Here is a 13,562-nt window from a genome sequence, read left to right as displayed (position 1 = left end):
TAACCTCTCTGAAAAAAGGAGCCAAGGACAATATAATCTTGTTAAAGGAGCAGCTTCATCACACAAGGATGAAGCATATATTCAAACAAAAGGAACTGAGATTGAATTCTTCATCTGTTTTGTATTAGTATGTCTCAGGTAATTAATATCTTTCCTCAAATTCCTGAAGCTAAGAAAAGCAGAAATGTTCAGAAAATGTCCCCAACTGTCATATCGAAAGGGTGGCCATAAGAACAGAGCAGCTCTCCATGACCAAGTGATCCATTGACACCCGTGGTCTCGGCTATTTGTCCAACTCTGAGGAGCTGGAGGTCAGCAAGGATTCATCAAAATGCACCTCAGCAAGACCTCTGTAGGAGCAAATTACTGCAAATGCTGGAATCTGTAATGAAAACAACCAATATTGGAGATTACAGTGAGTCAGACAGCTCCCATAGAGACAGAGCAAGCTAATGTTTCGAGTCTAGATGAAGAATCATCTAGACTCAAAACATTAACTTGCTCTCTCTCTGTGGCTGCTGTGTGTCCTGCTCTGATCTCCAGCATTTGTTGTTTACAGTAAGGCCTCTGTCGTCTAGGTAGACAAGGACTACTCCTGTATGCACACATCATATCAACAAACTGTCCTTCAAGTCAATTACTTTCCTGCCTTTTCACTGTAGCTGGATTAGAATTCTGGAACACTCTTCCTAAAAGTACTGTAGGACCTCCTGCATGATGGAGTGTTTGTGAATAAAGAAGACACAGTGCCACTTCTCAAGGGAAACAGGGATGGCCATTAAATTCTGGCTCTGCCAACGTTTCCTCTATCCTTCCAAAATGTATGCAAACGTTTGCACCATTAAACCATTAAATGCTTTCATGTTCAGCTTTCCATAGCGCTTATATAAAGGAAACACATGTAGCCAATATAGTCAGAAGATGTGTGGCATGCATATGTTATTTTTAGAGCTCAGTCAAACTATTACCTCATAAGGGTCTTTAGTGAAATAATATATATTTATATCTCAAGAGGAAGAGTCCCCTGTTTTATTTCATTATTTTCCTGGAATTTTCGCTCCTTTACCACACTGTGCTGTCCCTTCTCTTAGCTACCATCAGGTTTTTAAAGTTTACCATCACCCAGCACCTTCAGAGAAAAGAATAACAGAAATTAAAGGAAATTATTAAAACTTTCACCAAAGCAGTTGAGAGAATGTGACTTGATGTGACACGTTATATGTGCAGAGTTCTTTTTTTCTGTTTGGGTTACTCAGAAATTAATTGACTAAATTAAGCAAATCAGATCTGTCTCTGTACTGGTTCACCTTGTATTCCTTTGCATTATTAAGGGAGGATCAGCCTTGTCTCCGAGTGCTGTGATGAGTAAGAAAAGAGCCCAGCAGCAAATCACCAAATTGGCTGAAGAAGTTGGCTGTCCACCCTTTAACAAAACAATCTTATTACGCTGTCTCCGTGCTCTACCCGCACTGACCCTGAACGCTGCACAGACCAAGGTCGGTACCTACACAGTAAATACTCTTCTGATGGATTTAGATTATATTGTTAATCGTGCTTTGGTATGCATTTCCTAACCAGAAAACTTAATTTCTTTTACCATGAATGTGGGCCATGATTTTTGACTTGATTCTACTGTCATGAAATGATCTATAAACTTTTTCCATTCCATTTTGCTGTACCAATGGGAAAATAACGAGCGGAGAGTTGAGTTTTTTTTTACATACAGTGAACTGCCATGACAGGAAAGTACTGCCTGAAAAAGGTGGTAGAAACAGTGTCTGTAGTGACTTTCAAAAAAGTTATTTGAAAAATACCTGAAGGAGAACATTTTGTAAGGTAATAGAGAAAGAACGAGGGAGTGGAAAAATTCCTTTCAAAGAACTAGTTCATGTCGTGGTAAGCGTCCAATTGAATGGGGTTATATTTTCTGTATACATCACTATGGGGAATAATTTGATGCATTAAGTGATTCAGACTTTGGCCTGAATTTTTGTAATGACAGAAAGGATCTCCAGGTTAGCCAACATGGTTCAGGATTCCAAAATTCCAAATCCAAAAGTCACTTCCCTGAAATAGCAACTATCGTTTTTTTTACCAGGATGGGGTAAGGTAGAGGTGTGGAGGAAGGAGGGCAGGTTGTACTTTACACATCTGAGATTAACAGCAGCAACAAAAGTTCAGCTGCCTTCACACAGTCCCAATTTCTGCGGGCAGCAAGTCCAAAGACCAATGGAGATGGCGGAATTGAAGTGGGAGGTTACATGTCCAGTGGTGGTGAGGAGGTGGATAGGTGTTGAGACTTTTCTACAAGCAGAATGTTGGATGGTGCACAAGAGTCAAATGTTTGGAGAGGGGTGAGGGGGTCAAAGTTCAAAGGCTAAGGAGAAGGATTGGGGCCTCAAGTTGAGGAAAGGGATTTGGGGCTCACGTGCATTTGGGACAGAAAAAGGGCCGAGGGAAGTGGAATTTGGGGCCTTGGCCTTCGGGAAAGGGAAAAAGAGGGATCGACATGGAGGAATCTCAGTGATGAGCCATGAGCAAGGGTTCCTTATTCTTCAAGTTTTACAGATGAAGCACCTTGATCCAGGAGGTAGCTGCGAAGACATTCGCCTCCTGAAACCACCTGAAGTTCGCTCAGGTTGGAAACCCTGTCAATCAGAGTTAAATTTAAAAACCTGAATAACAAATAAACTCAGAGTCTCATCAGCATATTTGAAATTCCAATTCATCCCCTTGGACTGGATTGGTTGTCCATCTGCACAACATGCAAGGTTAAGGTCAGAATAACCACTGAAGGCAGGATTTGATTGTAAACCGTTTTATCAGACTTTACCCCAGCGTTTTAACACACTCAAATCCACAGATTTGTTTAGGTAAAATTGAATCATTCAGCAGTCAATTTCCTACAGGATTTGGAATGGTTCATCAGAATATTAGAGTCATAAAGATCTATGGCACAGAAGGAGGCCATTCAGCCCATCATGTCTGCAGTGGTCAAAACAAGCAACTAAATATTCTCATCTCATTTTCCAACACTTTGCGCAGTGCTTTGTATACCTTGGCATCACATGTTCATATTTCATAAATGTTTTGAAGGATTCTATCTCTACCAAGCTTACAAGCAGTGAATTCCAGATTCCCATTGCCCTCAAGGAGAAAAAATGTTTCCTCATAATATTAGAAATGGATGAACAAGTAAAGAAAAGGCTGCAAATGCCTCATGTACTCTGTTTGTGCAAGTCATGCACGCCTAAAACGTAAACTGTATCTGCTAATATTTGACAATGCCTATTTCAAAAACATATTCAAGTAGCTTTTTGATGAAGAACTGAGAAGGGCTCAGAGTGCAGTGTGAGGGAGAACTGGAGTCAGAGTGTGGGAGGAGAGAGTCAGAGTTCAGCATGAGGGAGGAGGGGGTCAGTGTGTAGTGTGAGGGAAGAGGGGTGTCAGGGTGAGGAAGGAAGGGATCAAAGTGCAGCGTGAGGGAGGAGGGGGGTCAGTGTGTAATGTGGGGGCTAGAGGGGATCAGTGTGTAGTGTGAGGGAGGAGGGGGGTCAGTGTGTAGTGTGATGGAGGAGGGGGGTCAGTGTGTAGTGTGAGGGAGAAGGGGGTGTCAGTGTGTAGTGTGAAGGAGGAGGGGATCAGGGTGAGGAGGGAGGGAAGTAGGATGCAGTGTGAAGGAAAAGGGGATCAGGATGAGGTAAGATAGGAGTGAAGGTGCAGTGTGAGAGAGGGGGTGTCAGTGTGTGGGAGGAGGTGCTTGGGTGCATTGTGAGGGAAGAGGGAATCAGAATACAGTGTGAGGATGAAGGGGATCAGGATAAGGGAGGATAGGGTGTCAGAATGCAGTGTGAGGGGTGGGGGTGTCAGTGTGCAATGTGAAGGAGGAGGGGGTCAGGATAAGGGAGGAGAGGTGTCGAGATGTGTTGAGGGAGGGGGTTCAGGGTGAGGGAAGAGGGGTTCAGGATATAATGTGAGGGAGGAGCCCAACCCTAATCCTGGAGCAGCCTCACTAATGGCATTGTCAGTGTACCTTCACAAAATGGAGTGCAATGGTTCAAAAAGCTCACCACCATCTTCTTGAGGGCAATAAGGGGAAAAAAAATTGCTGGCCCAGACACTTCACTCTCACACACAATAAATTTTAAAAGTGTTAGTTTTTAAGAGATCAATTGAGATGGGTAAGCAACAGCTCAATTTTTTGTTGCATTTTGTGATCAGTGAAGAAACCTGATGAACATGGACCTTTCTTCATCTAATATTTCTGATTTCCTTCAGTAAATTCATTTGCATAGATGAATGCAAGTTTCCATATTCAGGTTCAGGTCTGAAGGTGAATGTTGGTTTGTTTTGTGCTTCCACAGCTATTAGCTGTCAGTGGACCATTCCATTCATGGGCTCCCATAGTGGACGGGGTTTATCTGCAGGAACCTCCTGTCACTGCCCTAACCCACGGCCGATATCACAAGGTCGACATATTGATTGGGAGCGCAGAGGAGGATGGGCTTGTTAGAAGATCAAAAACACTCAAGGTGAGATCAAAACTTTGTTTTAAGAATGTTGGAATGTATTCTTAGCTGTGAAACAATTAACCTCTTGTGGACTGACACAACACTGATCATTCAATAAGGCTAGATGGTGAATTCATGCCTACTGTGTGACTAAATCTGATAGATTAGGAATGCTCTGAATTAATACTTAATTAGTTACATATTTGAGCTGGAAATAAACATCCTACAACTGACATTGGTCTGTTTGGGGGTAAGGAAGGGAAGAGCCACTCCGTTCTTGCTTCTGTTTACCAGCCAATGACTCCTGCTGGGAGATACATGTGCATGTGTTTGTTTATATACACTTGTGTAGATTTTGAGTGACTCTATGATGGAGATTCAATTAAAGTGACCCCTAATCAAACAACTTGCTAATATTTTCTAATACATATTGAGCTAAGCTAAACCACTCAGGTGAGGTTCCTGTAACCAGTGTAAGTCAGTACCTTTGAAGTGACATGAAAGGGTTATTTGTCCAATCAGAATCTGTCCTTCCAGTGAGCATGTATGATTTGACTTGTCGTGAACCCTATCCTTTTCATTAAGTGATTTCTTACACATCAAAATCAATTTAGTGACACTGTAGAGAACCAAACCACTCTCATAATCAACAATTAAAACAATTATTCTCTATCACAATTCTCAGTTCCATGTTTTCAAATCCTAAGGGAATTTGGAATTACTTGCAGGTGCTGAAGGGAAATCTTTTATTGAGTTCAAGCTCTGATTAAATCATCTGTAAATTTCAAAGCAATTGATGACTTCCAGTAAATTAGTGTCATGGAGGCTTTACCGCATGGAAGGAGACCCTTAGACTGATCATGTTCATGCAGGTCATCAAATATCTATCTATTCTAATGAAAGCAAAATACCATGGAAGATGGAAGTCTGAAACAAACAAAGAGAATGCTGAAGAAACCCAGCAGGCCTGGCAGCATCCATGGAGAGAGGAACTGAGTTAACATTTTGGGTCTGATATAACCTTTTCAGAACTGTATTTATCTATTCTAAACCCATTTTCCAGCACTCATTGTCTTGTAAACCATGGTGTTTCATCTTAAATGTCTTGAGGGTTTCCATCTCTACTACTTTTATAGGCAATACCCTTTTAGTTCCAGATATCTACAACCCTCTGGATGAACATTTTTTTGCCTCAAGTCCCCTCTGAACCTTCTGCTTCTTACCTGTGCTCTGTGGTTATTGATCCCTCTATTAAGGGAAAAGCCCTTTCCTGATCCACACTGTCTGAGCCCCTCAGATTTATACAACTCAATCAGATCCTCACCACCACACACACCCCTCTCTCCCACCTCAGCCTTCCCTGTTGTGAGGCATAAAACTGAATCACCACAAGTTTCTGAAATATTTCCTTCATTTCTAATCATCTCTCTTTGCATCAATACTTGACCTCCACTGTCTTATTCTTTATTACTTAAGTCTAATATTGGTGGTCTCTCATTCTTTCTCTCTCTCTCTCTCTCTCTCAGCAGCTTTGTTTTGTTATCTACTTGCTGTGTAAATCCCACTGGGGCACTGCACTCAAAGCGGGGTCTGAGGAGAGAATATGGGACATAGTGTTGTGCCTCAGAAAGAACTTTGTTTTCAGAAACACTGGACAAAACCTTATATGTATCTGAGAGATTTGGGCTATGGCAAGAAATGTAATAGAATTGGACAAGAAATCCCACAAGGCTCATCGCAATTTCAGGGGCATCTTTCTCTATTGTTTATGCTTTAGCTCAGTGGCATGCTCCCTAGATAGTGGCAGGTTTTCTGTTGGGAAAGGTTAAAGCTTCTTAAATACCTCATTAATGCCAACATTTACCTCATTAACACTCAGCTGCCTATCTTACCAGATGCACCTCACAAATCAGGCATGGAGAACTCTTGACATGAATATCGTCTTGTTGTTTGCTCGAAAGATCTTCCATATTGGACACTGGGCACCAAAATTTCAGGGCAGATTCCAGCACATGCATCCCATATATCTCATGGCACATCTCAGAACCACTTACTGGACAATTCTACATTTTAATACTGCACCTCAGGTCACAACTGTCATTGTAATGCTGCTGCAAGGATACTGTGCACACAGACACACAGACACACACACACACCTCTCATGAACTGAAACCAGCTGCATCTCAGGCCTGTTTGGTTACTCTCCTAGTGCCCACTCACTCTGAGTCTACCTGCACATGTCCGCAGTATCCCTGCCTTACATTGCCTTGCCTTGCCTTTGTGTAATTTGCATCCCAGCTATTCACAACTATACCACACCTTACTATATTAATGTGGTCTTTTCATATCTATTGATGTCTCTGATTTATTTTGATTCTCTCAAAGCCAACTTTGAAGGGCATTCATCTCAACTGACATTTGTGTGTGTCATGTTGAGCTGTACCTTGAGCATTGAGTCTTCCAATCTCTGCTGCCCTCTGGGAGTAACCTTAAGATAGATGTACAGGTTTAGCATGTCATTCAGCATTGTATCAGCCCTCTATATCTCAACATTGGTTGAACGTCCCTTGCTCACTGATGTTTCAGGAATGTATTTCAGTACACTGCACACTGATGTTCACACCCAGAAGCTGAGCACTCGATCATTGGAGCAAGGTGAATAAACTAACTTTCATTCAAGGCTGAACAAAGGAGTATACGGTCTGAATGGTCAGAATCAAACTTTTCTGACAGAGCAGGAATGCCATTGTAGTCTCCTAGCTCTGAATCTCCACGTATATTAGTTCTAAGTAATTTAATCACTGCATTTAGGCTCTTTCAGGCCTGTTAGCCAACCTCAGTACTGCTCTAGTTTCTGCAGTAGCAACATCATCAATGCTGTCTCCCACAGCATCTCTGTCAGATTCCCCTTCTTCCTCATCGGTCCACATTCCCCTCTTCTAGGCTGTCAGTCTGTTATTGCGTTGGACTGTTCAGGCACAGCAAACATTCACTATCCTGGAGACATGGCATTGGAATTCTTGTCCTGACCAGTCCAGGCAGCGGAAAAGCATCACTTGTCTGTTCAATGATGTCCCTTGCGAATGCATGGGCAACATTGTAGCACTGTGCAGCATCAGTCTGGGGGCGGGGGGCAGTGGTTGGGAGTATGGATCCTGTGCTGGGGTCATTATTCTTGTGTTCTGGGGGTACCCCATGTTCTCATTACCCACCCCTGGGGATGACAGATTTCATGAATATACTTGTTAACTGGCAATTGGGAAGTGCCACAAGAATCTCCACATGTAGTTTGAAAGGTGTTGGTGGCGAGGAAATTCGATCCTACTTCCATTCTACAGGCGCAGTGTTTCCTCCAAAGCTGTAGGCTGCAGATTCTCCTGCAGTGTGTGTGGGACATGTAGGTGACTTCCTGATGAAGGACTTTTGCCCGAAACAGCGATTCTCCTGCTCCTCGATGCTGCCTGACCTCCTGTGCTTTTCCAGCACCACACTTTTGACTCTATTCTCCATCATCAGCAGTCCTCACCTTCGTGTCGGGTGACATTATCCCTAGTCAATTGAATGCACTTCCAACATTGGTACTGACTGATCTGCAACTAGCTGCAATGGCTTCAGTAGTCCCTCTTATGGTGCACTACTCAATGGTACTGAAACTTCTGTAAATCCCACTTTAGAAATAGAATCAGTCTGACCTAACACTGGGACACAGACAGACTTTAACCTCACGCCTTCAATGCATTATCTGAGCTGAGATGATACCGATTGTTAAAAGCTATCTTGAGAATGTAACTTTAAAAAAGTTCTGGGATTTACATATGAAGGAACTGAAACTAACATGATCACCCTAAAAGATGAAAGACTCGAGCTAAATTTGTTTAATATTACACTCCAGTCCTTTTGCTATAAATTCTGTGTCGTGTGATTCTACTCAACAACCACCTGATGAAGAAGCAGAGCTTCAAAAGTTAGTGCCTCCAAATAAAGCTGTTGGACTATAACCTGGTGTTGTATGATTTTTAACTTTGTCCAACCCAGTCCAACAACAGCACCTCTAAATGTTGAGTATTTATGGCATGTTAATGAATGTAAAGAGGTTCCCAACCATTACCAGGGTGGCTGTCCCACTTTAACACACTGTCAGAAATCTGAAGTTTGATCACCCGCTCAATTATGTTCGCCCTCCCACCTTTCTAAATGCTCCGGGTAGGCCCAGAATACCTCAGGAAGCCCTTCCTGAAGAAGGGCTCATGCCCGAAACGTTGATTCTCCTGCTCCTTGGATGCTGCCTGACCTGCTGCGCTTTTCCAGCAACACATTTTCAGCTCTAATTAGTCATAACTCAACAATAGCCTTTGCCTTCCTCCAATACCTTTGCCACTTTCCTTTTGACCACCAGCCAGCAGAGTTTGCAAACTTCTGCTTAATTTAAACAGTGGGTACTAAGAGACTTTATGCCCAGAGAATTTAGGGATGGCACATAAGTAAACAATGATCTAATGCACTCATCTAAAATTCCTCTAACCACTAAATTAGACACCTGTGTACAACATTCATTTGACCTGCATTTAACCATTTTAGGAGTGTAATCTATCAATTTTAGATAATAGATTTTATACTTTTATCCCTTGTTCAAACTGCAGGGCAGCAGTGCCCCACATGCTCTGTCAGTTGCCTAGCAGATTCAGTTGTGGAATTGAACAGCTTACTGTCTCTCAATTTGGGTTTTCATAGCTGTTAGCTTTCAGACCCTGTGGAGAAACATGTGTATTTATTGTTAACAACATAGAGGCACTAGACTAGCTCATTAATTGAAGGCTTTGATCCTTTTAAAGCTGAAGTTTACAGATGCTTGCTCAGCAAGGTGCTGATAAAATCCTTCCTGCCAGAAATAAGCACAAGTAAGATGATGTGTTCTGTATTAGTGCCAGGAAATGGCAACATTTTGGGTAACAGGAAGCATCTAAATAATCGGCACTATCATTCGGTTAAGAAGCAAGTGAATCACAGATAGACAGCAATGTTGATATTATGCCATTATCATGTTATAATACACTATGATTGGTCAGATTTGCACATGCTTGCATCGGAACATTTTAGATTTAGTTTAGATCTTATTTGTCACATGTAGTCAAGTACAGAAGTACAGTGAAAAGTGTATAACACCTCCGCAGATGGAGCCATCTTAGGTACAAACACACCAGGGTACAAAAAAATTTAGGTACGAAGTAGTAAAAGAAACAAAGTTAAAAAGGTTAAGCATTATCTTCATTGAAGAAGTAGAAAATTAAATAACAGCAAAGTAAGGATCTGTGTTCTACAAGCAGTAAAGCATAATTCAACCAGAAAGTCAGGATGTGTGTTCTTTCTTGCTTGTCTTAGTTTAACTGGCACAGGAGCAGCATTGGTAAAGCTTTGAAGGCAGGTTACATGCTATACATCTTACTTTGAGGTAGGCATCCTAATAGGTGTGGATTATGCAAGTTGTTCAAAAATAGAAGTGGATTGTAATGCAATGTATGTATTTACTTTAATCAATATCTATGTAAATCATGAAAACTGCAGATGCTGTAAATCAGAAACAAAAACAGAGGTTGCTGGGAAAACTCAGCAGGTCTGGCAGCATCTGTGAAGAGAAATTAGATCCAGACCTGAAATGTTAACTCTGACTTCTCTTCACAGATGCTGCCAGACCTACTGAGCTTTTCCAGAAACTTCTGTTTTTGTCTAAGTAACTGCATATCAAAAGTGGTTAATTTGCTGTAAACTGCTTTGAGACATCTAGATTTATGTAGCACCTTTCATAATGTCCAGATGTTCCAAAGCAGTTTACAGCAAATTAACCACTTTTGATATACAGCTTTACTATAATACAGGAAGAATAGGAAGGTCATTCTTGGCAGAGAGAACTGCAAAGTCAGTAATTAGTTGGAAATTGCAAGCCCAGGTTGGGTGGAGGAACTGAAAACAAAAACTGTTGGAAATCATAGTGAGTCAGTCAGCATCCATGAAGAGAGAGCAAACTAACGTTTCGAGTTGCGATGACTTGAGACCATAAAACCATAAGACATAGGAAGGGAAGTAAGGCCATTTGACCCATCGAGTCCACTCCACCATTCAATCATGGCTGATGGGCATTTCAACTCTACTTATCCGCACTCTTCCCATAGCCCTTAATTCCTTGCAAGATCAAGAATTTGTCAATCTCTGCCTTGAAGATATTTAACGTCCTGGCCTCCATTGCACTCTGTGGCAATGAATTCCACAGGCCGACCACTCTCTGGCTGAAGAAATGACTCCTCGTTTCCATTCTAAATTGACCCCCTCTAATTCTAAGGCTGTGCTCACGGGTGCTAGTCTCCCCACCTAACGGAAACAAATTCCCAGCATCCACCCTTTCTAAGCCATACATTATCTTGTAAGTTTCCACATCCCTGCTTTTATATTCCAACCCTCTTAAGATAAATGACAACATTACATTTGCTTTCTTAACCATGGACTCAACCTACAAGCCAACCTTTAGAGAATCCTGGACTAGTACTCCCAGATCCCTTTGTACTTTGCCTTTATGAATTTTCTCACCACTTAGAAAATAGCCTATGCCTGTATTGTTTTTTGCCAAAGTGCAAGACTTTTCATTTGCTCATGTTGAATTTCATCAGCCATTTCCTGAACCACTCTCCTAAACTATCTAAATCTTTCTGCAGCCTCCCACCTCCTCAGTACAACCTGCCTGACCGTCTAACTTGGTATCATTGGCAACCTTCGCCAGAATGCCCCCCAGTCCCTTCATCCAGATCATTAATATATAAAGTGAACAGCTGCAGCCCCAATACTGAACCCTGTGGGACACCACTTGTCACCGGCTGAAATTCTGAAAATGAACCTTTTATCCCAACTCTCTGCCTTCTGTCAGACAGCCAATCCTCAATTCATGCCAGTAGCTCACCTTGAACACCATGGGCCCTCACCTTACTCAGCAGCCTCCCATGAGGCTTCTTACCAAAGGCGTTTTTGGAAGTCTAGATAGATACTATCCACTGGGTTTCCCTGGTCTAACCTATTTTTTACCTCTTCAAAGAATTGTAACAGGTTTGTCAGGCACGACTTCCCCTTACTAAATCCATACTGACTTGATCAGAGCTGATGTGAAATGTGAAGGTGGCAACATTTATGCAATAGTAGAAGGCTGGAATGCTGGATGAGAAAGGGTGTTGGTAATGCAGATTAAGTGATCAGAATGTGAGAAAGGCAGAACTGCCAGACTGGAAAGAACAGACAGTTCCACTGGAGTAGGGCAGTGATAAAGGACATGATGACAGAGAATGCACCAAGTAAAGCTAAAGGAAAGGGAATGAATGGGAGCTGGTTCACAATTTGAAGGTGTTGAACTCAATATTAAGTCCATAAGGTTGTAAAGTGATTAGTCTGAAAATAAGATATTGTTCCTGCAGTTTGCGCTGTGATTCACTGGAACATTGCAGCATGCTGAGGACATACTAATGAGCTGTGTTAAAATGACTGGCTACATGGGTAGAGAATCATTCTGATCTCTGAGTGCAAATACAGTAATTACTAAATATTTTATTGCAGGTTAGAAATGCATTAAGAAATGTAACAAAGCATCAGGTATAATATGTCTGGAAGGATAGAATTGAAAAGTAAGGATGTTATACCAAAACTGCATGGAACCGTGGTTATACCACACTGAGAGTGCTTGGTGCAGTTCTAGTCATCATATTATAAAAGGGTTATAGAGGTACTGGAGAGAAATCAAAGAAGACTTCAATAGAAATTGCCAGAAATACTTGCATATACTTATAGGGAAGGTTTAATAAACTTGGGCTTTTTTTGATTGAAAAAGAAGGCTAAGTGGTACCCCATAGACATCTGTAAAATTATGAAAGGTTTTGATCAAGTAGCTACAGAGGGAATGTTTCCTTTTGTGTCTAGGAGCCTAACTAAACACCATCGATATAAAATACTTACCAAGAAATCAATAGGAAATTCAGAAAAATCTCTTCAACCACAGAGTACCCTGAATGTTGATCTCATTATGGGGAGATTTTGAAATGAATTGTATAGATCAGGGGTCACTAAACTGTGGGTTACAGTCCTCAATTTTGCCATAGTTTGATCATTAGAGTTTGCAAACTCTGACACTGCAGCAGTGACTGCTGATTGGAGACTCATTTTCTCTGGTGACAATCCCCTTGACCTCTCATTCCCACCATACCAAGATATGGCCCCAGCTAAACAACCTACATGATCTTTTATAGATGTGAAAAAACCTCAAAATCGGCTCAATTTTGCATATTGCCTCTGACTGATAGACACATGTAGAATACAGGCGTAGGCATTGGAAGCAGAAGTGACTTTTCAGCCCCTGTAGCCTGTTCCACCATTCAACAAGACTGATCTGGTAGGTGCATTCTTGCCATTGTTCTGTTGTTGACTTTGTTGAATAGTCCAAAGTCAAGGAATAGCTCAATGGTGTGGACTGACACTCCTGTGTTTCAGTTTCATTCACTCTTGTTGCCATCCATAAGAAAAGATTTTGTTAACGTGGCGTTAAACTTTAAACTTCACAAATACCAACCAAGCACTTCACCTTCAAAATATTGTGGGGAAGGACTGTTTAATAGATTATTTTACAAAGTATCCAACCTCCTTTCTTCCACAGAGACATTGAGAGCCCTGCAAATTGGTAATACAACTCCAGGACATTGAAAATGTTACAACTTTAGACTCTTGCCTCAGGTGCTTACCACTGCTCTAAATAGCCTAAGTATTTCATGTTTGGCCTATTCACATTCTGCCCTTTGTCTAACTTTATGATCAATGAGTGGAGTTCTTTAGTATCTGAACTTGATATTATTTCATACTTGAAATGGCCCCTCTAGTTCTTCAGAAGGTAAACCAAGAAGCATTTGACTAAAACAGATCAAGTAAAAATTATTACTTTATAGACAGCAAGTGAACAATAAATGCAAATTTCGCTGATTTTACTCAAACTCATATCTCACCTTCATAAAAAAATGCTCTGTTTTCAGA

The 13,562-nt window shown here is 41.4% G+C and overlaps 2 protein-coding genes across 7 annotated transcripts in view; one reads left to right on the top strand and one right to left on the bottom strand.

Moving 5' to 3' along the window:
* The window catches only part of sla1a (Src like adaptor 1a), a 241,687-nt gene that overhangs the window by 83,768 nt on the left and 144,357 nt on the right, over window positions 1-13,562 (bottom strand). The gene's annotated exons all lie outside the window — the stretch shown is intronic.
* The window catches only part of tg (thyroglobulin), a 366,459-nt gene that overhangs the window by 245,161 nt on the left and 107,736 nt on the right, over window positions 1-13,562 (top strand). The window contains exons 42-43 of the mRNA XM_072569545.1: window positions 1,332-1,496; window positions 4,365-4,532. Coding sequence (XP_072425646.1) covers window positions 1,332-1,496; window positions 4,365-4,532 — 333 coding nt within the window. The remainder of the gene's footprint in view (window positions 1-1,331; window positions 1,497-4,364; window positions 4,533-13,562) is intronic.

Source organism: Chiloscyllium punctatum, chromosome 5 (genome assembly GCF_047496795.1).
Source record: "Chiloscyllium punctatum isolate Juve2018m chromosome 5, sChiPun1.3, whole genome shotgun sequence".
NCBI lineage: Eukaryota > Metazoa > Chordata > Chondrichthyes > Orectolobiformes > Hemiscylliidae > Chiloscyllium > Chiloscyllium punctatum.
Note: the sequence above shows the minus strand (reverse complement) of the source record. Positions and strands in the feature narration are given on the sequence as shown.